The sequence below is a fragment of the Rhinopithecus roxellana genome, chromosome 13 (genome assembly GCF_007565055.1).
Source record: "Rhinopithecus roxellana isolate Shanxi Qingling chromosome 13, ASM756505v1, whole genome shotgun sequence".
In the NCBI taxonomy this organism is placed as follows: domain Eukaryota; kingdom Metazoa; phylum Chordata; class Mammalia; order Primates; family Cercopithecidae; genus Rhinopithecus; species Rhinopithecus roxellana.
In genome coordinates, this window is record NC_044561.1 from 9,701,002 (window position 1) to 9,727,992 (window position 26,991).

At 49.3% G+C, this 26,991-nt stretch overlaps 1 protein-coding gene and 1 pseudogene across 1 annotated transcript in view; both read right to left on the reverse strand.

Annotated features, from left to right (window-relative positions):
- The window catches only part of KLHL22 (kelch like family member 22), a 54,036-nt gene extending 38,558 nt beyond the window's left edge, over positions 1 to 15,478 (reverse strand). Inside the window, exons 1-2 of the mRNA XM_010368997.2 lie at positions 15,423 to 15,478; positions 8,653 to 8,919 (exon numbers count right to left, since the gene is read on the reverse strand). Of these exons, the coding sequence (XP_010367299.1) occupies positions 8,653 to 8,879 (227 nt within the window). The 5' untranslated portion in view covers positions 8,880 to 8,919; positions 15,423 to 15,478. The remainder of the gene's footprint in view (positions 1 to 8,652; positions 8,920 to 15,422) is intronic.
- Positions 15,479 to 24,597: 9,119 nt separating this feature from the next.
- Positions 24,598 to 25,440, reverse strand: LOC104666861 (annotated as a pseudogene).
- Positions 25,441 to 26,991: the final 1,551 nt, after the last annotated feature.

Genomic DNA, 26,991 nt, shown 5'->3' on the forward strand with positions numbered 1-26,991 from the left:
TCGAATGGTAGCTGCCAGGGCCTGGGGGTAAAGGAGAAAAGGGAGTTGTGGTTTAGTGAGTATAGAGTCTCAGATTTGTAAGATTAAAAAGTTCTGGAGATCTGTTTCATAATAATATGAATAATCATAACATTACTGAACTATATGATAAATGTTATTTGTGTTTTTTTTTTTTAGAACCACAATTTTAAAAAAACTGTTCACCAGTACCCAGTAGCAGGGGAATGACCAAATAAACAGAGGACATCGACAGCACAGAACACTCCACAGCACAGAGAATGAGGGCCATCTCTACTGCTGGTGCCCGGGACCTCCACGAGGTACAGAATGGCAAACCAGTGTGCTGCCTGTGGTGTGAGATGGGGGAGAAAAATATTTCCTGGGTCAGCTTGTTCAGGTCCTCGATCCCTTGTCCAAACTCTTTAAGTCAAGTGTATTTTAGAATTCAAAGGTTCCAACATGAGAAATACTGTATACATGCCACATAGGATCTTACATCCCACGGGATCTGGGTCGGTGCCTCCTCTTCAATACTTTAATATGCCCCCCAAAAAAGTATAAAGACTCGTACTAGGATAAAAAATATAATTAGCCTCAAAAATATTCTTGAGTTTTGGGTGGGTTCTGTGGTTTAATGAATTTACACCAAACATTTTTTTAAGACGTTTGGCTGGTCCAAAGGTAGTTGAGTTATCTCAGTTGGTTGTTCATAGTCAGTAACAGATCAAACTCCTTATTCTTCTCTGTCCCCTCTTCTCACTACTGCACTTGACTAGTCTAAAAAATAATAATACATAAAAATAGACTGGGTGCGGTGGCTCATGCCTATAATCCCAGCACTTTGGGAGGCCAAGGTGGGTGGACCACTTGACGTCAGGAGTTTGAGACCAGCCTGGCCAACATGGTGAAACCCTGTCTCTATCAAAAAATACAAAAATTAGCTGAGTGTGGTGGCACGCACCTGTACTCACAGCTACTCAGGAAGCTGAGGTGGGAGAATCACTTGAACTTGAACTTGAACAAGAATCATTTGAAAAACAAAAAAATTTTTTTTTTTTATTTTGGAAACGGAGTCTCACTCTGTCGCTCAAGCTGGACTGTAGTAGCACCATCTTGGCTTGGCTCGCTGCAGCCTTGACCTCCAGGTTCAAGCAATCCTCTCACCTCAGCCTCCCAAGTAGTGGGGACTACAGGTGTGCGCCACCATGCCCAGCTAATTTTTGTATTTTTTGTAGAGACAGGGTTTTGCCATGTTGCCTAGGCTAACCTCAAACTCCAGGACTGAACTGATCTGCCCACCTCAGCCCCCCAAAGTGCTAGGGTTATAGGTTTGAGGCACCCTGCCCAGCCCAAAAAGTTCTTTGGTCTTTGTTTGTTCGTGAGAGATGGATCCTTGCTATGGTTGTCCAGGCTGCAGTGCAGTGACATGATCCCAATACTCATCAGCACGGGAATTTCGACCTGGTCCATTTCCATCCTGGGCCAGTTCAGCCCACTTTAGGCAACCCTGCTCCAGGAAGGTCACCATACTGACGCCAAATTTAGTGTGGATACCCTATTGGCATGGCACACTGCAGCCCAGAACTCCTGGGCTCAAGCAATCCTCTGGCCTACTCTCCCAAGTAGCTGGGACTATAGGTTTGAGCCATAACATCCTGCTCAAAAAACTTAACTGTGAGAATGGATGCTGAATGTTATCACATGCCTGCTCACCATGTCTGCAGATCCACTATATAGACATGTGTGCAGATATGTTGGGTTGCCATGAATTGATGAATGCCATGATTCCCTGGCATGTAACTAGTAAGACTCCCCAGCATTAAACCAATTTTTTCTTTTTTTTTTTTTTTTTGAGACAAGGTCTCGCTGGGTCACCCAGGTTGGAGTGCAGTGGCACACTCACAATCATGGCTCACTATAGTCTCGACCTCCCCAGGTTTAAGCAATCCTCCCATCTCAGCTTCCCCAGAAGCTGAGACTACAGGCGTGCCTGGCTAATTTATGTTTTGTTTTGTTTGGTTTCTTTCTTTCTTTTTTTTCTTTTTTTGAGACGGAGTCTCACTCTGTCGCCCAGGCTGGTGTGCAGTGGTGCGATCTCAGCTCACTGCAACCTCCGCCTCCCAGGTTGAAGTGCTACTTCTGCCTCAGCCTCCCACGTAGCTGGGATTACAGGTATGTGCCACGACACCTGGCTAATTTTTGTATTTTTTTTTGACCTCTGAACTTTTTATTGGCCTCCTGCTCCCCAAAGGATACCCTGCTTCTGGTGGCTTAATGTCTCCGAATTTTGGTGTCGTTGGTCTCAAACACCACTTTGCTATCCACTATCAGGAGGGTGGTGGTCTTTTGGATGGTTTGCATGGAGTTTCTGCTGTCCAAGGCATCACCAAGATTGAAGTCCTCACCATCTTCCAGCAGGCGGTGGTAGGTGGCGATCTCAGCCTCCAGCTTGACCTTAATGTTCACCAGGGCCTCGTACTCCTGGGCCTGGCGCTGTCCCTCTGCTGGGGTCTATGCCACCTCTGACTCCAGGTGCAGCAGGATCCCGCTGAGCTGCTCCATCTGCAGGGCATAGCAGGCCTCCACCTCCCTCAGGCTGTTCTCCAAGCTGGCCTTCAGATTTCTCATAGAGTCCAGGTCCATCTCCAAGGACTGGATGTACATCTCGGCTCCATGATTGTCACCTCAGCAGCTCCAACCTCAGTGGACTGCGTGGTGACCACTGTGGTGCTCTCCTTAATCTGCTGAGACCAGTACTTGTTCAGCTCCTCTCATTTCTTCCAAGCCAGCTCGTCATATTAAGCCTGGATGTCTGCCATGATCTTGGCGAGGTCCTGAGATTTGGGGGCATCTACCTCCACAGTCAACCCAGAACTGGCAATCTGGGTTTGTAGGCCTTTTACTTCCTCTTCATGGTTCTTCATGAAGAGCAGCTCCTCCTTGAGAGCCTCGATCCCTGTCTCCAGCTGCAGCTGACGGACATTGGTGTCATCAATGACCTTGTGAAGCCCATGTATGTCGCTCTCCACAGACTAGTGCATGGCCAACTCTGTCTCATACTTGACTCTAAAGTCATCAGCAGCAAGACGGGCATTGTCAATCTACAGAATGATATGGGTGTTGTCCACAGTATTTGCAAAGATCTGAGCCCTCGATGGTCTTGAAGTAATGCCTCCAGTCTCTGACCTGGGTCCCTTCTTCTCCAAGTGCTCCCGGATTTTGCTCTCCAGCTTCCGGTTCTTGGTCTCCAGGCTCCTCGCTCTGTCCAGGTAGGAGGCCAGGGGTCATTCAGGCTTTGTATGGTCGCCTCCTCATTATGGATGCCTCCCATTCCTGCCAGAGCCCCAGCCATCCCTGAAGCCAGGCCCCTAGACCCCATGCTGCCCTGGAAGCTGGTGGAGCAGGACATGAAGATCCAGAAACCAGAGCCCTTGGTGCCTGCACAGACGCTGGTCATACTGCTGACCGGCCAGGCACCATAGCTGGGAGCTTGAGACAGAGCCCAGGGACCGGTGGTTGGTGGAGAAAGTGGAGCGAGTGGTGAAGCTCATGCTATCCGGGGAGGAGAGCGAGAGGACAGGACTCAGGCTTTGCCAACAACCTAATTTTTTGTATTTTTAGTAGGGATGGGGTTTCGCCATGTTGGCCGGGCTGGTCTCCAACTCTGGACCTCAGGTGATCCACCCGCCTCAGCCTCCCAAAGTGCTGGGATTACAGGTGTGAGCCACCATGCCCAGCCTTGTTTGTTTCTTTCTTATTGAGCCAGAATCTCACTCTCTCATCCAGTCTGGAGTGCAGTGGTGCGATCTCAGCTCACTGCAACCTCCACCTCCCAGGCTCAAGTGATTCTCAAGCCTCACCCTCCTGGGTAGCTAGAATTAAAGGTGTGCACCACTATGCCCAGTTAATTTTTGTATTTTTAGTAGAGATGGAGTTTTGCCATGTTGGCCACACTGGTGTCTAACTCCTGGCCTCAAGTGATCTGCTGGCCTTGGGCTCCCATTGTGCTGGGATTACATGCGTGAGCTACTGTGACCAGCCCTAATTTTTGTATTTTTTGTAAACATTTCGTCACATTGCCCAGGTTGGTCTCGAACTCCTGGGCTCAAGCAATCTGCCCACCTTGGCCTCCCAAAACGCTGGGATTATAGGTGTGAGCCATTGTGCTCAGCATTTTTTTTTTTTTTTTTAAGAGAAAAGAGGTCTCTGACTTTGTCATCCAAGCTGGAGTGTAGTGGTGTGATCATGGCTCACTGCAGCCTCAACCTCTAAAGCTCAAGCTGTCCTCCCTCCTCAGCCTCTCAAGTAGCTGGGACTACAGGCCATGCCATCATGCCCGGCTAATTAAAAAAAATTTTGTTTTCTTTTTCTGAAACTGCTCTGAAAAAATTTAAATGGCATTGGAGTCTTTTTGTAAAAGGCACACCTACCCTGGGAAACATCTGGGCTTTGTGTTTTGTGGGGAATACAACTTTCTCTCTTTTGGGGATAAAGTGCTATTAATTTTTTTAAAAAATCATCAACTGTATCCAAACTTCTAAAGTAACAGACATTGAGTTCAGCAAAGCAGTCTTTTATAATTCACAGATGGTATGAAAACTAAGAGAGGGACGACGTGACCTGTGGAGGTTGTATATAAAGGATAGAGCCCTTGGGCCCTTCAGACTATAAGGGTCCAGGAGGGGAGGAGAAACCACCTCAGAAGCATATAAGGTTAAAGCATACAAGGTGGGTGTAGGGTCAGGGGAGCCAAAATAAGTGTGCAATGAAAAGTTATTAACAAAAGTCAAAAAAAGAAGATGCAGTCTGGCCATCCAATTCCTAAACCATATATATACAGAGCACATAGAAAGAGCAGAGGAGGCTTCCTGCAGCAGGGCAGTACAGCTCTCTGCCCTTCAGGAAAACTGAGATTCCTCTACCTAGGAAACAGCGAGGGTCAATTAGGGAAAGCTCTCCAGAAGAGGAGGAATTTCAGGCAGGCCAAAGAAGAAAAAATTCCACAGGACAGAAAAGGCAGAGAAGAGGCCGGGCACGGTGGCTCACGTCTGTAATCCGAACACTTTAGGAGGCCAAGGCAGGCGGATCACCTGAGGTCAGGAGTTGGAGACCAGCCTGGCCAACATGATGAAATCCCGTCTCTACTAAAAATACAAAAATTAGCCGGGTTTGGTGGAGCATGTCTGTAATCCCAGCTACTCAGGAGGCTGAGGCAGGAGAATCACTTGAACCCGGGAGGTGGAGGTTGCAGTGAGCAGAGATAGCCCCACTGCACTACAGCCTGGGGGACAGGGCGAGACTCCATCGCAAAACAAACAGACAAACAAAAAGGCCGGGTGTGGTGTGGCTCACACCTGTAATCCCAGCACACTGGGAGGCACAGGAGGGCAAATTGCAAGGTCAGGAGTTCCAGATCAGCCCGGCCAACATGGTGAAACCCTGTCTCTACTAAAAATACAAAACATTAGCTGGGCGTGTTGGCACAAGCCTGTAGTCCCAGCTACTTGAGAGGCTGAGGCAGGAGAATTGTTTGAATCCAGGAGGCAGAGGTTGCAGGGAGCCGAGATTGTGCCATTGCACTCCAGCCTGGGTGAGAGTAAGACTCCGTCTCAAAAAAAAAAAAAAAAGCAATTTCTGTTATTTATTTTTAAAATAATTCAGACAATGCAGTAAACAGAAGAGAGTCAGCCTCCCTCTCCCTTTGCCCTTTGCTCAATTCCCGGAGTACAGCAAGATCCTTCCAGATCTTCACAGTGGGATCATCTTCCACCAGGTCCTGAGGTTTTTCACTACCTATCAGTAGACAAACCACACTGCCCAGTTTGGAAGTAGCTCCACTGGACAACACAGAACAGAACGGCTCTGTCCTGCACCATGTCTCAGCACCGGGTACATCATCCCACGGGAACGACAGCTACATAGACACCTGGTGTACAACTGCAGGACCCTAAACTATGGGCCAGCCCACCCCCAAATGTCCTTCTCTCTACCCTTGCCCATATCAAATATTACAAGCCTCTTACACATCTTTACCAGTCATACTGGGAAGAAAATAGTCCTTTATCATTTTAACATTTCACAAATAACTAAAACAAATAATAAACATGCTAACACTTGGGAATGGTCTATTTCTTTTTTTTCTGAAAATGACAGTGTAGGCACTGCCTTTCCCTAACTTATCAAAAACCTTATGTGACTTTCCATGTCCTCCAGGAGCAATTTCTAGCCCTTTCCAAAGCCCCCCCTTGGGTAAACCTCTTATGAGAGGTGTCCTGCTCTCCAGGATGACTACAATGCATCACTAACAACCCCCCAATCCCTCCACTCCATTGGGAAGGGAAGCAGGCTGGAATGCAGTGGCGCAATCTCGGCTCACTGCAACCTCCACCTCCCGGTTCAAGCAATTCTCCTGTTTCAGCCTCCTGAGTAGCTGGGATTACAGGCATGTGCTACCACGCCCAGCTAATTTTGTATTTTTAGTAGAGACGGGTTTTGTCATGTTGGTCAGGCTGGTCTCCAACTCCTGACCTCAGGTGATCCGCCCTCCTCCACCTCTCAAAGTGCTGGAATTACAGGAGTGAGCCACCGAGCCTGGCTTCTTTCTCAGCTCACTGCAACCTCCACCTCCTGGGTTCAAGTGATTCTCTTGCCTCAGCCTCCCAAGTAGCTGGGATTACAGGCATATGCCACCACACCCCGCTAGTTTTTGTATTTTTAGTAGAGAAGGGGTTTTACTATGTTGGCCAGGCTGGTCTCCAACTCCTAATCTCAGGTGATCCACCCCCCCTTGGCCTCCCAAAGAGCTAGGATTACAAGCGTGAGCCACCACACCCGGCCTCTTTTTTGTTTTTTTGAAACAGGGTCTTGCTCTGTCGCCCAGGCTGGAGTGCAGTGGCACAATCTCAGCTCACTGCAACCTCCGCATCCCGTGTTCAAGTGATTCTCCTGCCTCAGCCTCCCAAGTAGCTGTGATTATAGGCGCCCACCACCACACCTAGCTAATTTTTGTTTTTTGGTTTCTTTTTTTTTTTAGTAGAGACAGGGTTTCACCATGTTGGTCAGGCTAGTCTCAAACTCCTGGCCTCAAGTGATCCACCTGCCTCGGCCTCCCAAAGTGCTGGGATTACAGGTGTGAGTCACCGTGCCTGGCCTCTATTTCATATATATATATTCATATATATATACACACACACACATATATACACACACATACACACACACACACACACACACACACACACACACATCTCTGAGATGAGAGTCTGGGCTCTTCCAATAATGTTGCCACTCTCCTGCTCCCCTTCCCAATGGAAGTGGAGGGATGCAGGGGGTGTTAGTGATGCATTACAATCACCCCAGAGAGCAGGACACCTCTCATAAGAGGTTTACCCAAGGGGGGTTGTGGAAAGGGCTAGAAATTGCTCCTGGAGGACATGGAAAGCCACATAAGGTTTGTGATAAGTTAGGGAAAGGCAGTGCCTACACTGTCATTTTCAGAAAGAGTGGTATGGCACTAAATCAAGAAGGGCTGAGAGGGTGAGCCCAGGGGATCCCATAGGCTCTGCAGCCTCTGGCCATCCTCTCCTGTAGAGGTCCTAAGCCCCCTGCAGGGGGCCCTCAGCTCCCCACCCTACCCACTGTCCCGTATGTTATCTTAAACTTTATTAAAGGCCTCAGTTGAAATTCCCTGGTGAACTGAAAGAACTCTGCTGCTCCTCGGCACATCTGCACCAAGCCACCACTGGGTCACATTCTCCAAAACTCCTTCTGGAGACAGAAGGCACTTAAACCATACATATTTTGCTTGATAGTTCCTAATTAAAAAAAGACAGAAAGAGGGAGAGACAGAACTACAACCAAGCCTTGAAGACAAAATGATCGAACAGAATCAGAGCTAGAATGGAATACCTCAGGCTTGGAGTCCCATGACAACCTTGCTGGGGACCGTGAGTGGCCCTCAGTTCTTCTCAGGCTCATGCCACCTATGTGAAATAAGTGTGGTGACACCCACCTCCTCAAGTGCAGAGCAGTGCAGACAATGGGGCAAATGGTGTACTGATCTGCTATTTGTGCACATAAATTTATTCATTTAAGCCATGGGTATTGCTTGAATATGTGAAAACCACGTTAGGCGCTAGGGATAAGAGACAGATTCCCACCCAGTGGAAAAGACAGATAAGCCAGTGGTTCCTCACACTGTGCCAAGTGCTGGGATGGGGTCACGAAGGAGGCCATAAGAAATCCCTGAGGGGCCACAGGGCTCACTGGAAGGGCCAGAGGCTAACACCTGAAGGATGAGAGATGTGAGCCAGAAGGTGATACATACACAGCAATAATTACCAGGGAGGGGAGGAATGGGAAGGGAGGGGAGGGGAAGGGAGGGGAGGAGAGAAAGGAGGAAAGAAAACAGAAAAGAGAGAAAAGGAAAAGGAAGGTAAGGGAAGGCAAAGCCCAAGAGACAGGATTGCTGAATGAAAAATGAACTCTAAGACCCCCTTCTGTCTCTCACACTTTTGACTAAGTCATAACCACAAGGAGTAGGGGAGGCTCTGAGGTGAGCAGGAGACCAACCGCAGTCACCGCCAGTACCTTTATTAGCAGAGCCAGGATTATCTTTGTTATTCTTCTTACAAACAGTTCTAGTGAACTCACCTGAAGTAATCACAGGACGCAGCCAGCAGGATGCGATGGGCCTCGATGTGTCTGCCCTCCACCACAAGCACAACATCGAAGAGGATCCCGCTGTCCCGGAGAGCCAGCAGCCCTCGGAGCAGAGCCTGGGAGTGCTGTGCACTGCGGTAGGTGTTGTTCACACAGTGTGGGTGGGAGGGCTGCGCAGGCAACTTGCAGAGCTGGGTGAACTCCTGCTCCTCTGCCATCCTGACAGCCGCAAGATCCCTTACCACTTCAGCCTGTCAGCTGGCAAAACAGAGGGGACAGGGGGTAAGCAGGCAAGCATCAGCCCTACCACACACAGACTGGCCACCTCTGTTGCTCCCCTTGCTCCTGTGCCTCCCTCAGGCTCACCTGTTTTCCCTCTTTTCCCAAATCCATAATTCCTTCTCCCCTCCCACCTCTAGTCCAACTTCCTGATGGCCTTCTTCCTGATGACCTGGGTGCCATCATGCCCAAGACTCTTCATCACATTTTATCTTCTTCAGCATCAAAGTCAAACAGAAGGGTTTTGGGAAACAGACTGACCTGGGTTGGAGCCCCACTCCACGGGGACTTACAACATGACCAACCTGAGCCTTGAGTTCCCCAATTGTAAAGAGATAAAAGCACCCACCCCATTGGGGTATTCTAAAATGGGTAAAACAATGAACATGAAACATAAGCATACACCAGGTTCTCAAAAGCTCTTCCTCCCTCCCATTGAATGAACAAAATTGGGTTCTTCTTCAGTAATGGATGTGTAAAAATGGCAAGACCTGAGTTGTGGTCAGGAGACACAGAGCCAGGAGTCTGGGAGGTGGGTGCCAAGGGGGTGGCATTTCCAGGGCCTACTTTCTTTTACTGAGATTCTGAGAATCAAGCACAGTAACTGTGATTGAACCTGATGCATTTAAATTCATCTGCATTGCCTTTTAAATTAAAGGTTACCGTCTAACAATTGAGTCAGTATGCTCAAAAACCGCAAAATGATTTGAATAGGAGCCTCTAAAACCTAACCAGTAAAACGAAACTACTGCAAATGCACTTTTACCATGGACCAACCAAAAGTGGCTGTGGCTAGCCAGGTGCTCGGGTCAGGGAGTGGTCAGTCCTACACTGCGAGGCATGGCCAGGCTGCAGGCTCTGTAGGCACAGCACAGTCAGCTACAAGATGTGAACATCTGTTTTCTCCACCTCACTTCATCCTACTTTCCTCTCCCCAAAATATGTTTATTCTCCAATTACCTCCAGTCATGCCTTACTTAATGTTGGGGATACATTCTGAGACACGCACCACTGGAGGCAATTTCCTCATTGTGTGAACATCACAGGGTACACCTACACAAACCTAGATGGTAGAGACTACTACACATCTAGGCCATAAGGTACAGCCAATTGCTCCTAGGCTACATACTTGTACAGCATGTTTTTCCTGTCCTCTCATACCACAACAAACCCAGGAGACTTCTGTGACCAAATGTGTGAGGGTTTTCCCCATTAACAAGCAAGCAATCAATTCTGCCACAGATACCATCTGGGTGTCCTCTAATTCAGCAGTCCCCAATCTTTTTAGCACTAGGGACCAGTTTGGTGGAAGACAATTTTTCCACGGGGTTGGGGAATGGTTTCGAGATGAAACTGTTCCACCTCAGATTATCAGGCATTAGTTAGATTCTCATATGGAGCACACGGTCTGGATCCCTCACATGCACGGTTCACAATAGGGTTTGTGCTCCCACGAGAATCTGATGCCACCTCTGATCTGACAGGAGATGGAGCTCAGGTGGTAATGCTGGATCCCCCTCCACTCACCTCCTGCTGTGCCACCTGGTTCCTAACCAGCTACAGACTGATACAGGTCTGAGGCCTGAGGTTGGGGACCCGTGTTCTAATTCTAATTCAACTCTAACACTATCTACCTAGAGACAGTGTCTAATCCCACAGGTTGAGGGCTCAGTCTCCCAGGTTGTTTCACCTGTGCTTCTGACCAATAGGCTATAAATTGGGGTTCCCAAGACCCCCTTCTTGGGTTCAATTAATTTGTTACAGCGACTCACAGAACTCAGGAAAAAACTCACGTCTACTGGTTTGTTATAAAGGGTTGCAAAGGATACAGATGAAGAGATGCATGGGGCCAGGCATGTGGGAAGTGGTGCAGAGTCTCCAGGCCCTCTCCAGGAACATCACGCTTTAGGCGCCTCCATGTACTCAACTATCCCAGAGTTTTCCAAATCCAGTCATTTTGAATTTTTATGGAAGCTTCATTATGTTAGCATGACTGATTAAATCACTGGCCATTGGTGATGAACTTAATCTTCAGCCCATCTCCCCCCTCCGGAGGTTGAGAGGTGAGGCTTAAAGTCCCAACCTTGTTATCCTGCCTTGGCCTTTCCTATGACCAGCCTCCATCCTGAAGCTACCTAGGGGATCCTGGCCAGCATACAAAAAGGCATCACTCTGGAGAGTCCAAAGATTTTATAAGTTGTATGCCAAGAAATGAGACAAGACCAAATATATATTTCACAATATCACAGTACTGAATACCATAGGCAACTGTAACACAATGGTGAGTATTTGTGTATCTAAACATAGACAAGGTACAGTAAAAATATGGGACCACCATCCTTCATGTGGTCTGGTCTGTCACTGACTGAAACGTCACTGTGTGGCACATGACTATATATCTTTAAAAGAAAAAATGAAAAATAGATGCTAATATAAAACTTGCCAAAAAGAAGAGGTCTCTCTCTTCACTACTGAGGCTCAGGGTCACCCCCCCACCCCACCCCCTGGATGCTCTACTGCTTCCCATCAAACATACTCAGTTATCTGTACCTGCCCCTCAGTCTGCCTGCAGGACCTGGGACCTCTACCCAGCCACCCACCCATTCCTTTCCCCCTCCCTGGGCTGGCTCGTCTTTCTTACCAAGGCCCCAGAGATGGCCAGAGCCAAGGTGTATCCCCCATGACCACCTCTCACTTAGGATTCTCTTGCCTGGAAACTCTGCCCTATGATAATTCTCCCTTTTCTGACCTCTCCCTTTCATCCCACACACCCTGCTCAATCCCACCCTTCTTTCCCAAGGGTTCACATTCCCAGTTTCACCTACAGCTCAGTGCTTATTCTAGCTAGTAGCCCTCCAACTTGTCTAATTTTCTTATTGGTATAGGTACCATTTCCACGTTCAAAACCTCACTGTCTTAAAGATATTTTTCCTTTCTGACCCGTGTACCCTATGAACCCACTAGTTCTGATTCCTTCACCTCTCTTCCGTCTCAGACAGCCACCCTCTACTCCTCCAGGGCCACCACTCTGGGTCAGACCACAGACAGCAATGATGCCCCAACCAGTTTCCCTACCTCTTGCCTCATCCTCCCCAGGCTGCTCTCCTTCAAGCCTTACCTACTCAGCCCCATTAGTAGTCCTTTGTCCAAAGGAATACCTGTTATCCTCTGAACACCTTTAGACAGCCATCTAGGCCATTCTGTCTCTCATAGTCCCATAATGGTCAAGGTCTAGCTCTATTACTTCTCCCTCTATCATTGTGCAAAGAACATGACAAATATGCCCCACCACTCAAACCTGCCTTTTTTTTTTTTAGATGGAGTCTCGCTCTGTTGTCCAGGCTAGAGTGTAGTAGTGTGATCTTGGCTCACTGCAACCTCTGCCTCTCAGGTTCAAGTGATTCTCCTGCCTCAGCCTCCCCAGTAGCTGGGATTACAGGCAGGCGCCACCACCCCCAGCTAATTTTTAGCAGAGTGGTTTCACCATGTTGGTCAGGCTGGTCTCACATTCCTGACCTCAGGTGATCCATCCGCTTTTGGCCTCCCAAAGGGCTGAGATTACAGGTGTGAGCCACCACGCCCAGCCCAAACCTGCCTATTTACCCACCACAAGGAGATTCCGGCTTCTTAAGGGGTGAGGCTTTATCTCACAAACATCTCAAAAGCCCCCATGGCTGGCTGCACCACTTGCTAATGACAGACTTTGGACACTTGTCTCATATATCCACGCCTCAGCTTCCTCATCACCACCATGACCACCACAGAGTCAAGAGGGCCTCCTTCTCTGAGGGTGACCTCCACAACTGACTACCCCAACAGACATCAAGCCCCTAGGTGGATCCTCACCTTCTATGAGCACAGTAGCGCCTCTGCTTTCTTGGGAAGGGATAAATGGCAGCTACTCCCTAAACACCTACTGCAAGAACAAGTACCGTAAAATAGAAAGACATCTTCCACAGGCAGGCAAAGCACATTTACCAAGTACAATTTAAGAAACGTAGCTAGGGGCTAAGGGGGATGTGCCGAAAAATGAATCAATTCTCTGCTGTGAAGGAGCACAGCACAGAGTGCAACATTTAAAACCACATCTATACGGTTTTAAATCACCAAAACGTCAACCCTCAGGAGAACAGATGTCATGGCACAGTGATTTGACAGAACGTTAGGCAACAGTCAAAATATGTAAAGTGGCCGGGCGCGGTGGCTCACGCCTGTAATCTCAGCACTTTGGGAGGCTGAGGTGGGCGGATCACAAGGTCAGGAGTTCAAGACCAGCCTGGTTAACATAGTGAAACCCCATCTCTACTAAAAATACAAAAAATTAGCCGGGCATGGTGGCAGGCACCTGTAATCCCAATTACTAGGGAGGCTGAGGCAGGAGAATCATGCCACTGCACTCCAACCTGCGTGACAGTGTGAGACTCCGTCTTAAAAACAAAAAACAAACAACAACAAAAAAAACCAATGTGCAAAGTAGGCTGGACACAGTGGCTCCTACCTGTAATCCCAGCACTTTGGGAGGCCAAGGTGGGAGGATCACCTGAGGTCAAGAGTTCAAGACCAGCCTGGCCAACACGGTGAAACCCCATCTCTACTAAAAATACAAAAATTAGCGGAGTGTGGTGGCATGCACCTGTTATCCCAGCTACTCGAAAGGCTGAGGAAAGGGGAAGCTGAGGCAGGAGAATCGATTGAACCCAGGAGGCAGAGGTTGCAGTGAGCCAAGATTGCGACATTGCACTCTAGCCTGGGTGACAGCGAGACTTTGTCTCAAAAAAAAAAAAAAAAGTGCAAAGTAGGCTGGGCATGGTGGCTCATGCCTGTAATCCCAGTGCCTTGTGAGGTCCAGGTAGGTGGAGTTCAAGACCACCCTGGGCAATATAGCACGACCTTTTCTCTACAAAAAATTTAAAAACTAACAAGCCATAGTGGCGTACACCTGTAGTCCTGGCTATCTGGGGTGAGACAGCTTGAGGGTCACTGCAGCCTCAAGCTCCCAGGTTCAAGTGGTCCTCCCATCTCAGCTTCCTCAGTAGCTGGAACAACAGGAGCTCACCACTGCGCCCGGCTAATTTTTCAAATTTTCTTTGTAGAGAAGGGGTTTCACTACATGGTGTAGGCTGGAGCGCAGTGGTAGGGTCTTGGCTCACTGCAGCCTTCATCTCCTGGGTTCAAGCGATTCTCCTACCTCAGCCTCCCGAGTAGCTGGGATTACAGGCGCACGCCACCACACCCAGCTAATTTTTGTATTTTTAGTAGAGATGGGGTTTCACCATGTTGGCCAGGCTGGACTCTTTAACTCCTGACCTCAAGTTTTCCACCCACCCGGGCCTCCCAAAGTGCTGGGATTACAGGCATGAGCCACCGCGCCCGCCCCCGGGCCCCATTTTCATTTGACACATGGCTACTCTAGCCTGAAGCTCTTTGCCAGTCTCATATCCCCAATTCTAGTTATCACAAGCCAAGTTCCCTCTGTTTTGTGCTGTTCGAAGTTTTAGTGGGGAGCAGAAAGGAAGCTTAATGTGCCACACAGGTACAAACTGAAGGATATAAGATGAATTTTTATGAAGTGATGGATGGCAGAGTCAAAATCATTTTAGAGGAACTTTCAATTCGTTACCATTTTACTGAGTAGATATCCTCAGTCCTCTGTAGGGCCCCCGAACGAGCAGTATCCCCTCAAAGAAACTCAATCCTTGGCAGCATGAAGCAAGGTCGGCCACAAAGGCAAAGGGGGTGGCTAGGGTAGAGAGGGAGTGGGTCCTGATTCCCAGCGGGGGAGCATTCCAAAGGGTGCGCTCTGGAAGAACCTCCCAGGGAGCCGACTTGGAGGCACTCGGCGCACCCAGGCCCGACCCCGCGGAGGGCCGGAGCGAGGGCGCCCAGGGAGGAGCCCAGGCGGAAGGTGGCGGTACCCCGCTACCCGCCCCCGATCCCCTCGGCTCTGCCCGCAGCGGATCTAAAATGGTCAGAACTGGCAGCCGACGTTTCGCGCTCTGGTGATTTTGCACTGACAGCGCGATCTCCGGCTCCTCTCAGGAAACCCGGCGAGCTGGCGGGGCTGGGCTCCTACGGCTGCAGTCCCCGGGCCCGACTGAGGGAACTGAGGCTCGTCAGGCCGGCCCCAAGTCGCCCGCCTGTTGCAAGGCCGCCCGCTCCAGTGCAGAGGGTCGCGGCCAGGAAGGCCGCCCTCGGACCCGCCGCAAGCAACAGGGCCCGCCCGCAGCCGCGCTGAGGAGGCCTCGCACCCTGGCCCCTGGCCGAGCGCCAGATCCCGGCCTCTACGCGCCCCGGGATCCCGCCGGCCGCGTCCCCGCCACGTCAGGCCGCGGGCTCTCCTCAGGTCGCCGCCCCCGCGCCTCCGGCCCGCGCCCGCCGGATTCCGCGCCGCTAGCTTGCCCCCGGCCCAGCGATGCCTGCTTGCCGCCAGCCCCCCGCGTTCGCCGCCGCCCGACCCGCCCGGCCCACGCCTCGCAGCTGACCTGGTGCCGCCACCAGCCGAGGCCGCGCTCGCAGCAGGAGGGAGGCGGGAGGCGGGAGGCGGAGGCGGGGCGAGCGGCGCCGGCGGGGTGGGGGCCCTCGGCCGTCACGTGGGCGCGCCGCGCAGGCGCCGGGCCGGCTGGACGCGGCCCCGGGGTACCTGGCCGGGCGGGGTAGCAGCGCGGGGCGCCCTTGCGGCGGGGAGACGGGGGGGCGGCTACCCTCCGGCGTTCTGCGGAGGACAGCAGCGACCGCCAAGGCTCAGTGAGTCCCCGCACTAGCGCGGCACCTGGCACTTGGCGGGGCCGAACCAACGAATGAGTGAATTTGCCCAGGGTCGCGCCTTCTGAACCCACTGACTCTTTCCTTGCCTCGGTCCTGCCCTCAGGACCTGATTCCTCGAATCACTCCCTCCTGCCCTTCCTCACTATCTCCCTCCCAGCTCATATCCTCCCTGCCCTTTCCTCATTCGCTTCTTCACTCTCATTCTCCCTTCCCTCTCGTTACTTCCCTCCCTGTCTTAAACGCCATTCGCATCCTCCCTCACTCATTCACTCCCTCCCTCTCTCCCCCCGCATCCCCTCTCTCTCTCATTCCCTTTCCCTCCCTCCTTCACTCTTGTTCTCCCCTCCCTCTCTCATTCCTTCCTTCCTTGTCTCACTTCCCCCCCCTTTTTCCTCCCTCCCTCTCTACCCCCTCCCATTGCCTCCCTCCCTCTTTGATTCCCTTGTTTCCCCCTCCCCTCCTTTACTCGTTCCCTTCGTCACGCACTCATTCCCTCCCTCCCGCGCCTGCTCCTTCCCGGCTCCCTCCGCGGTCGGTGCCGCTGAAGGTAGCGCGCCCCCTGCGGGATATCGGGGAGAATCGCCGAACACCGCCAGGATGAACAGGTGCTAGTTTGTGTGCCCGTTCCTTTACTGAGATTTTGCAGTAAATCTTAATTCCCAATCTTAAAGCCTGGTCCCAGAGGTCCGTGCGCGGCTCTTGGCATTCATTTTTCTCCACCTCACTTCCAAGCGCATCCCATCCTCCAAGGCGTATCCGTAACGGCTGCGCCCAAGGCTTAGAGCCACAGAGCCTCCTGATGGGATAAGATTGGTGTGTCCCACACTGTGGTTTTGAGACGGACTGTGAAGGGTGGAGAAAGTGGTGCGGGGAAGATATGGCTGGAGATGGCTCATGGTTAAAAAGAAAGGTGGGGCCGGGCGTGGTGGCTCGTGCGTGTAATCCCAACACTTTGGGAGGCTGAGACAGGCGGATCACGAGGTCAGGAGATCAAGACCATCCTGGTCAACATGGTGAAACCCCATCTCTACTAAAACACACACACACACAAACTAGCTGGTCATGGTGGCGCCCACCTGTATTCCCAGCTACTCGGAAGCCTGAGGCAGGAGAATCGCTTGAACCCGGGAGGTGGAGGTTGCAGTGAGCCGAGATCGCTCTGATGACAGAGCGAGACTCCGTCTCAAAAAAAAAAAAAAAAAAAAAAAAATGGTGGAAAGGGAATGTAAAAGGAAGAAAACAGATGAAAGAGAATTGCTGTCCTGGCTGAGTCCAGAGAAATAACTGAGGGTCCCAGACAAGGATCAGGTGAACAGGATTGGCCTCCAGAGGCAGAGGTTCCAAATGCGAGTGGGCTTCCTCCTAGAAAGGCTTTCTGGAGGAGACCCCCCTACTGTGTAACAGAGGAGGACTTTGGGAGTAAGAAAAGCATTCCATGAAGGGGACAGTGTCAGCAAACGCGTGGAGGTGAGATCCTTCAAAGTGAGTGGTATGCAGGTTTCCAGGATACCTCCTGGAATTTTCATAATTCCAGTGGATTTTTGAGCCTGAAGGGAAGGTTGGAGAGCAGACCCTGCCCTCTGGAGGCTAGACTTAGCCCTGATGGCACCCTTTAGCCAGGGTGGACAGATGCCAACCTGGTGGAGAGGAAGACTAAGTAGGGAGCCAGCCATAGTGCCTGGTCTCAGACAGGCAGGGAGTGAAGACGGGAGTGAAGCGGGCTAGAAACCTGGGAAGGAAGCAGCTTCCCAGTATAAATCCAGTGATGTGTAAAGATTGAGCCCAGGAGATGGGTGGGGAAGTAGGCCCACCCTGGCTACACGGGATCCAGAGCAAGAGCAGGTTTGGGGAAAGATGAGGCCCAGCTTGGCCTCAGGTAGGGGAAGACTGATCTCCAAGGCCCAATGGGACCAGGTGTAAGGGTGGACCCAGAGAGGAGAAGAAAAGGAGTCCTGGGGCAACAACAAGGAGGCCACTGTGGTCTGAATGTTGGTACCCCCAAAATTCCTATGTCGGAACTGAATCCTCAGTGTGATACTATTATAAAGTAGGGCCTTTGGGAGGGGTTTAGGTCATGAAGGTGAAGTCACTATGGGATCAGTGTATAAAAGAGGTTTGAGGGAGTTCATCCCCTACTTTTGCCAGGTGAGGACGCTGTAATAAGCACCATCTTCAAGGCAGAGAATTGGCTGGGCGCAGTGGCTCACGCCTGTAATCCCAGCACTTTGGGAAGCCGAGGCGGGCGGATCACAAGGTCAGGAGATCGAGACCATTCTAGCTAACACGGTGAAACCCCGCTCTACTAAAAATACAAAAAATTAGCCAGGCATGGTGGTGGGCACCTCTAGTCCCAGCTACTCAGGAGGCTGAGGTAGGAGAATGGCATGAACCTGGGAGGCAGAGCTTACAGTGAGCCGAGATCGCGCCACTGCACTCCAGCCTGGGCAACAGAGTGAGACTCCGTCTCAAAAAAAAAAAAGAAAGGCAGAGAATGTATCCCTCACTAGACACTGGGGCTTTTTTCTGAAGACTACTGTGTCATATAAAATTTATATTAAATAAATTGATATGCTTTTCTCTTGTTAATCTGTCCTTTGTTAGAGGGGTGTCAACCAGGAACCTTGTGATAGGTGAGGAAAAAATATTACCTTTCTCCCTACTCTTTCTGGCACCCAGCAAACAAATGGGGTGGCAAAGACACCCCACTTGGGACAACTGGCAAAAGGTAAGCATTCTTACCAAGGTCGACTGTCCCAGATCACTGCCTGTAGTACTCAGCTGAGAGTAGAAGGTAAAAACTTCTTGTCCCTTCCTTTCCAAATTCAAATTAGCAGAAGAAAATATTGTGTCTGCATTGTGACTCTTGCTTACATTTGTTTTAGGGGTAACCGTTTGTTATTGATCCTTTCCTCCCAGGCACAGCTACCTCTTTCCTGTTTGTTTTGTTTGTGTCCTGAGAGCTTGGCTTTATGACCAGTGAGAATATTCTCCCCGATCTCTGAATAGGCAGTGGGTGCAAGTGACAGCTTGCTTTAGGACAGCTTGCATTAGGGGTGCAAGTAACAGCTTGCATTATTACAAACTCCTCTGTCCTGGTCAGAAAAAGAGAAGGTTCGTTTTTTGTTTGGTTGGTTGGTTTTTGTTTTGTTTTAATATCTTCCTTTTTCGCCGAAGCTGGAGTGCAGTGGCATGGTAGCATGATCTTGGCTTACTGCAACTTCTGCGTCCTGGGCTCAAATGATTCTTCTGCCTCAGCCTCCTGAGTAGCTGGGGCTACAGGTGCACACTACCTCACCCAGGTAATTTTTTTTTGTATTTTTAGTAAAGAGGGGGATTCACCATGTTGTGCAGGGTGGTCTCTCTTTTTTCTTTTTTTTTCTTCAATTGTTTTCTGAGACAGAGTCTTGCTCTGTCACCCAGGCTGGAGTGCAATGGTGGAATCTCGGCTCAGCCGCCCAAGTGGCTGGGCTTACAGGCACCTGCCACTCTGCCCGGCTAATTTCTGTATTTTTAGTGAAGACAGGGTTTCACCATGTTAGTCAGGCTGGTCTCGAACTCCTGACCTCAGGTGATCTGCCTGCCTTGGCCTCCCAAAGTGCTGGGATTACAGGCGTGAGCCACTGCGCCTGGCCTCTTTTGTTTTTAAGATACAGGGTCTCACCCAGGCTGGTCAGGAACTCAATCCACCTGTCTCAGCCTCCCAAAGTGCTAGGATTACAGGCATGAAGGACCACGCCCGGCCAAAGACAAGGTTCTGAACCTTCTCTTTTTCTGACCATGACAGAGGAGTTTGTAATAAGTGGGCCTAGTCCATAAGGGGTTTTTGTTGTCTCAATATTCATTAGTGTTATAGATGAGCCAGTCCATGACTGGAGACGTGACACTGTTCTGTACGAGACGACATCCTTAGTCACCTGTGTCAATAAAGGTGACTTCTGGCTGGGCACGGTGGCTCACACCTGTAATCCCAGCACTTTAGGAGGCTGAGGCGGGCAGATCACAAGTTCAGGAGTTAGAGACCAGCCTGACCAACATAGTGAAACCCCATCTCTACTAAAATTACAAAAAAATTAGCCAGGCATGGTGGCCCATGCCTGTAATCCTAGCTACTTGGGAGGCTGAGGCAGGAAAATCAGTTGAATCTGGGAGGCAGAGGTTGCAGTGAGCCAAGATCGCGCCACTGTACTCTAGCCTGGGTGACAGAGCAAGACTCCATCTCAGAACAAAACGAAACAAAAAAAACCAAAAGTGCCTTCTTTCTTTTGAATGTCTTTGCAAATAGTATGGATTTGAGAGTGCTGAATCTTTGTGCACCCTCTTTGGAGGGTGTCTTTCTTTCTCTTTTTAAGAGACAGGGTCTCGCCCAGACTGCTCAGGAACTCCTGGCCTCAGGTGGTCCTCCCACTTTGACTTCCCAGAATGCTGAGATTACAGGCATGACCCATTGTGCCCAGCCTTGAGGATGTCTCTTTTGTCCATGGTTAAGTCATAAAATGCTTATTGGTTTTGGTTCTGAGTTGCTTGTTAGGTACCTTTGGTTTACAAGAAGAAAAGTGGTGGGTGGGCAGGGTGGTGGTAGGGAAGAGTGTTCAGTCTGCCAGGAATATGTACTATCTGTTCTGGCTGAAAACTGATAATGAGATATTTGAAAAGAATTTTTTTTTCTTTTTTTTTACAGCTCTATGATCAGAAGATGGCATAATCAGGGCTGGGCACAGTGGCTCAGTGCCCAGCGGGGATTATGCCTGTAATCGCAGCACTTTGGGAGGTTGAGGCGAGTGGATCACAAGGTCAGGAGTTCGAGACCAACCTGGCCAAGATGGTGAAACCGTATCTCTACTAAAAATACAAAAAAATTTGCTGGGTGCAGTGGCAGGCACCTGTAATCCCAGCTACTTGAGAGGCTGAGGCAGGAGAATCACTTGAACTCGGAGGGCGGAGGCTGCAGTGAGCCGAGATCACACCACTGCACTCCAGCCTGGGCAACAGAGTGAGACTCTGTCTCAAAAAAACAGAAAAGAAGATAGCGTAATCGGAAGTTGATATTCTCTCTATTGGATCCTGCTTCTCCCTTGGGGTCTTCTTGGTCACCTAAAGCCCCTCTTCTGGAGTCCCTGCCCTCTACCGGCTCTGCCTCCTGCTTCCTTTCCGTATTGCCATGATTTTTGCTAAGGATAATGGACAACTTCATTGGGTTCTTTGGGAAACTTGCAATCTCCCCAAACAAGCCCCTCTGAGATTTCTCCTTTCCAGTTGCTTTTGCTCCCCTTTCCTCCTTTTGCCACCTTTGATATTTCCTCCAATTTCCTTGATTCCTTTGATATGTCCCCATTCAGGCCACTCTGGCCTTCTATCCAACCTGCTAGAACTTTTTCCACTTCAGCACTTCAGTCACTTAAACATTAGGGCTCCCTCCCCTAAAGGGACTCAAAATCCTGCAAAAACAACCATCTAAGGATAAAAAGAGAAAAAATGTAACTGTTTGGAAACTGGGCAAATGAAAACTCTTTTTAAAGTCTTTTTTTTGGGGCCAGGTGTGGTGGCTTACCCCTGTAATCCCAGCCCTTTGGGAGGCTGAGGTGGGCAGATCACAAGGTCAGGAGTTTGAGACCAGCCTGGCCAATATGGTGAAACCCGTCTCTCCTAATAATACAAAAAAAATTAGCCAGGTGTGGTGACACACGCCTGTAGTTCCAGCTACTTGGGAGACTGAGGCAGGAGAATCGCTTGAACCCAAGAGGCAGAGGTTGCATTGAGCTGAGATTGGACCACTGCACCAGCCTGGCAATAGAGCAGGAAGACTCCATCTCTTTTAAAAAAAAAAAGTACATAGAGAGAGAGAGAGAGAGAGAGAGAGAGGAACCAGTGAGTTTGTGTTACTGTGTTTTACTGACTCACAACTACCATTTTGGAATGAAAGCTATAAGATATTTGTGTTTTTATGTTTATGTGTTTATATTTGTGTATATGTATGTATGTATGTTTGAATATTATATATATCCATATTCAGTATTACTAACTGAATTATTATTATTGGTTTTTTTTGAGGAGTGCAGTGACACTATCTCAGCTCACTGCAACCTCCGCCTCCCAGGTTCAAGCGATTCTCCTGCCTCAGCCTCCTGAGTAGCTGGGACTACAGGTGCGAGCTACCATGCCCAGCTAATTTTTGTATTTTTAGTAGAGACGAGGTTTCACCATGTTGGCCAGGATGGTCTCGATCTCCTGATGTAGTGATCTGCCCACCTCGGCCTCCCAAAGTCTTGGGATTACAGTGAGTCACTGCACCTGGCCTAAATTTTTTAAATCCCTTAAAGGAGTTCTATTCAAATTGTACCCTCCTTTGAAGATGTCTGTTTTGTCTGTGGTGTCATAAAAGGATTTTTGGTCTTAGAGGGAGGTAAATGAGCATTCATACAAGCTAAATATTACCAAAATTTTAAGAAAAATAGAAACTAATCCAAACGCTTTTTAGTTTACATGATCTGGGATATTTAGTAAATGAAGCTAGTTTGAAAATTGATGGGACTAGGCCGGGCGCAGTGGTTCATGCCTGTGGGAGGCGAAGACAGGCGGATCATGAGGTTAGGAGATCAAGCCCATCCTGGCTAACATGGTGAAACCCCGTCTCCCCTAAAAATACAAAAAATTGGCCGGGCGCGGTGGCTCAAGCCTGTAATCCCAGCACTTTGGGAGGCCGAGACGGGCGGATCACGAGGTCAGGAGATCAAGACCATCCTGGCTAACATGGTGAAACCCCGTCTCTACTAAAAAATACAAAAATCACCGGGCGAGGTGGCAGGCGCCTGTAGTCCCAGCTAATGTAGTCCCAGCTACTCGGGAGGCTGAGGCAGGAGAATGGCGTGAACCCGGGAGGCAGAGCTTGCAGTGAGCTGAGATCCGGCCACTGCACTCCAGCCTGGGCGACAGAGCGAGACTCTGTCTCAAAAAAAAAAAAAAAAAAAAAAATTAGGCGTGAACCTGGGAGGTGAAGCTTGCAGTGAGCTGAGATCCCACCACTGCACTCCAGCCTGGGCAACAGAGCAAGACTCTGTTTCAAAAAAGAAAAAAAAAAAAACTGACGGACTAGTCAAACAAGTTTATGTTATCACTACTAAATGGTAAAGATAATAAAATTATCAATCCAACCTAAGAGCAAAATGTGCAATAAAAATGAATTGCGGCTGGGCTCACCCCTGTAGTCCCAGCAGTTTGAGGGGCCAAGGCAGGCGGATCACCTGAGGTCAAGAGTTCAAGAGCGGCCTGGCCAATATGGTGAAACCTGGTCTCTACTAAAAATATAAAATTAAGGCCGGGTGTGGTGGCAGGCACCTGTAATCCCAACTACTCGGGAGGCTGAGGCAGGAGAATCGCTTGAACCTGGGAGGTGGAGGTTGCAGTGAGCCGAGATTGTGCCACTACTCCAGCCCGGGAGACAGTGCGAGACTCCATCTCAAAAAAAAAAAAAAAATTAGCTGGGCATGGTGGTACACGCCTGTAATCCCAGCTACTTGGGAGGCTGAGGCAGGAGAATCACTTGAACCGGGGAGGCGGAGGTTGCAGTGAGCCAAGATCGCGCACTGCTATACTCCAGCCCAGGCAACAGAGTGAGACTTCGTCTCAAAAAAATGAATTGCATGGCTGGACGTGGTGGCCCATGCCTGTAATCCCAGCACTTTGGGAGACCAAGGCAGGTGGATCATTTGAGGTCAGGAGTTCGAGACCAGCCTAGCCAACATGGTGAAACCCCATCTCTACTAAAAATACAAAAAATTAGCCAAGTATGGTGGCATGTGCCTGTAAGCCCAGTTACTTGGGAGTCTGAGGCAGAAGAATCGCTTGGACCCGGGAGGTGGAGGTTGCAGTGAGCCAAGATGGCACCACTGCACTCCAGCTTGGGTGAGAATGAGACTCCGTCTCAAAACAAACAAACGAATTGCTTGATACATGGAAGTTTAAAAAAACAAAAACAAGAGGGCCAGGCATGGTGACTCACACCTGTAATCCCAGCACTTTGGGAGGCCGAGGCAGGCGGATCACGAGGTCGGGAGATCAAGACCATCCTGGCTAACAGGGTGAAACCCCCGTCTCTACTAAAAATACAAAAATTAGCCAGGCGTGGTGGTGGGCACGCCTGTAGTCCCAGCTACTTGGGAGGCTGAGGCAGAATGGCATGAACCCGGGAGGCAGAGCTTGCAGTGAGCTGAGATTGCGCCACTGCACTTCAGCCTGGGTGGCAGAGCGAGAATATGTCTCTAAAAAAGAAAAAAGGGAGGAATTTTTTTTTTTTTTTGAGACAGGGCCTTGCTTTGTCACTGAGGCTGGAGTGCAGGGGTGATCTCAACTCGTTGCAGCCTCGACTTCCTGGGCTCAAATGATCCTCCCACCTCAGCCTCCCGAGTAGCTGGGACTACAGATGTGTGCCACCACACGTGGCTAATTTTATTTTTTTGTAGAGATCAGGTCTTGTTTTGTGGCCCAAGTGAAACCTTGTTTTTTAACATGAGTTAATATCAGTGTAAGAGTTATGGTTTTACCTATTTTTGATTTTTTTTTCCTCAGACAGGGTCTCATTGTTACCCAGGTTGGAGTGCAGTGGTGAAATCATAGCTCACTGCAGCCTCCAACTCCTCCTGGGTTCACTCCTGAGCTCAGGCAATCCTCCGACCTCGGCCTCCTATTTTTGAAAATTATCCTATAATATCTGTAATGTGTGAAATTATATAAAGAGCCTTAATATGTTTGTCCCTGAGACCCAGGATGCATTTCTGCTTTTCCCCGAGAGTAAATGATTATTTAGAAAGCATGCCAAATTATATACAAATCAACATTCTCTCCCCTAATCCTGTGCATCTGAAACTATAGAAATGTCACAGTCCCTGCCCCACATCTTCAAATTAACATTCTCAGGTCACAACAATAAGTCTTCTCTTCCCAAAGGGTTTGTGTCTGGAAAAACAAGCTATTTCCTAGGCTCATATTTCCTCTCTTTGTAGCATGCCTCAGCAATCTATCCAAGAAGTATATATTGGGGAGTAAGGAGGGCGTCCACCAGCAAGACCACAGTTGTTAACAGCCATAAGATGGGAGACAAGCACAAAGGGATAGGTCAACATACTGGCAAAAAAATCCCGTGACAGCTTGAGAATAACTCTTCATGTCATTCATGGTAGAAACCTCACTGTCCATTGCATGGGTATCAACAAGGTGGTAGGCTAGTGGGTCACACAGCCACAAAGAAATGATGTCACCTAGGAGGTGAGGAACAAGACCTGGGAAAAATCCTAGGATACCCTCTTTCTGATAAATGGTGTCACAAAGTCCACAGAACTTGGATTCTTTCCCAGTGAATTGTGCCATAGATCTTAGAGTGAGCACATGGAAGGGACGTGATGAGGGCAGCAGCTGAACAAGCGATCATCTCTTGAGTTGTTTCCTTGATGATTTGGTCAAAGGAAGATGAGATTTCTTTTTGTTCATATCCAGGTCCTAACTTCTCACCCTTGTCACACTCCTGGTAATACTGTAAAACTCTACCATGGACCACAGTTCCGAGGACCCCCGGATGCAGTCATGGAGTTAAGCCTGTGAGCAACCCATGCCTCCTGTCAATGCTGGCAATGTTCAGAGCATAACAAAAGAAACAAGAAAGCTGACATACTTGCCACCCCAAAATATTTCTCCTGTTGGGGGAAGAGGCTCATATCCCATCTGGATGAGCACTTTCATGTGCATGATTCGCTAAGACCGGAGAACAGGAGCACCAACATCTGCTGTGACAGCAACTATTATTTTGTTTTCATGCTGCTGATAAAGACATACCCAAGACTGGGAAGTAAAAGAAGTTAAATTGGACTTACAGTCCCATATGGCTGGGGAGGCCTCAGAATCATGGCGGGAGGTGAAAAGCACTTCTTACATGGTGAGGGCCAGAGAAAATGAGGAAGAAGCAAAAGCAGAAACCCCTGATAAACCCATCAGCTCTCCTGAGACTTATTTTTGGGAAAGACCTGCCCCTTGATTCAATTACCTTCCCCTGAGTCCCTCCCACAACACTTGGGAATTCTGGGAGCTACAATTCAAGTTGAGATTTCATTGCAGACACAGCCAAACCATATCAGCACCCGTGGATGTACAGATCCCGGATGCATTTTTTTTTTTTGGAAACAGAGTCTCACACTGTCACCCAGGCTTGGAGTGCAGTGGCTCCATCTCGGCTCACTTGCAGCTTCCCCATCCCAGGTTCAAGTGATCCTCCTCCTGCCTCAACCTCCTCAGTAGCTGGGATTACAAGCATGTGCCACAACACCTGGCTACTTTTTGTATTTCTAGTAGAGATAGGGTTTGGCATTGTTGACCAGGCTGGTCTCAAACTCCTGACCTCAAGTGATCTGCCTGCCTCAGCCTCCCAAAGTGCTAGGATTATAGGCATGAGCCACTGCGTCCAGCCCCAGGATACATTTCTAAAGCCTGGATTCAGGACAATTTCTGAAACTGTGCACCAAGATGACACTGTCAACTTACATGTCCAAGAACGTTGGAGTGAGCAAGGCGTGAGAGATTCATAGATATGGCATATGATACTGGTTTTTTTTTTTTTTGAGATGCAGTCTCGCTCTGTCACCCAGGCTGGAGTGACACCAGGCCCTGGTGCAATCTTGGCTCACTGCAACCTCTACCTCCCGGGTTCAAGCAGTTCTCCTGCCTCTACAGGCACACGCCCCCACACCTAGCTAATTTTTGTATTTTTAGTAGAGATGGGATTTCACCATTTGACCAGGCTGGTCTCAAATTCCTGACCTCAGGTGATCCACCCACCTCAGCCTCCCAAAGTGCTAGGATTACAGGTGTGAGCCACCGCACCCGCTTGGCCTTAAAATTGCCTTTTAAATCTGTTACACTTGGTGGTATATAGATTTACCCATGATGTAATTCTATAATCAAAATTATAATTAAATTTTAATGAAAATTTTAGTTAATAATAAATTAATACTTATGAAAATACCTAGGCTCTAACATTAGGTTTACAACACAGGATTCAAATGGCATCTACAGCATGATCCATTACATTTTTTGTTTGTTTGTTTGTTTGTTTGAGACGGAGTCTCACTCTGTTGCCCATGCTTGAGGGCAGTGGTGCCATCTCGGCTCACTGCAACCTCTGCCTCCCGGGTTCAAGTGATCCTCCTGCTTCAGCCTCCCAAGTAGCTGGATTACAGACATGTGCCACCACGCCCAGCTAATTTTTGTATTTTTAGTAGACACGGGGTTTCACCATGTTGCCCA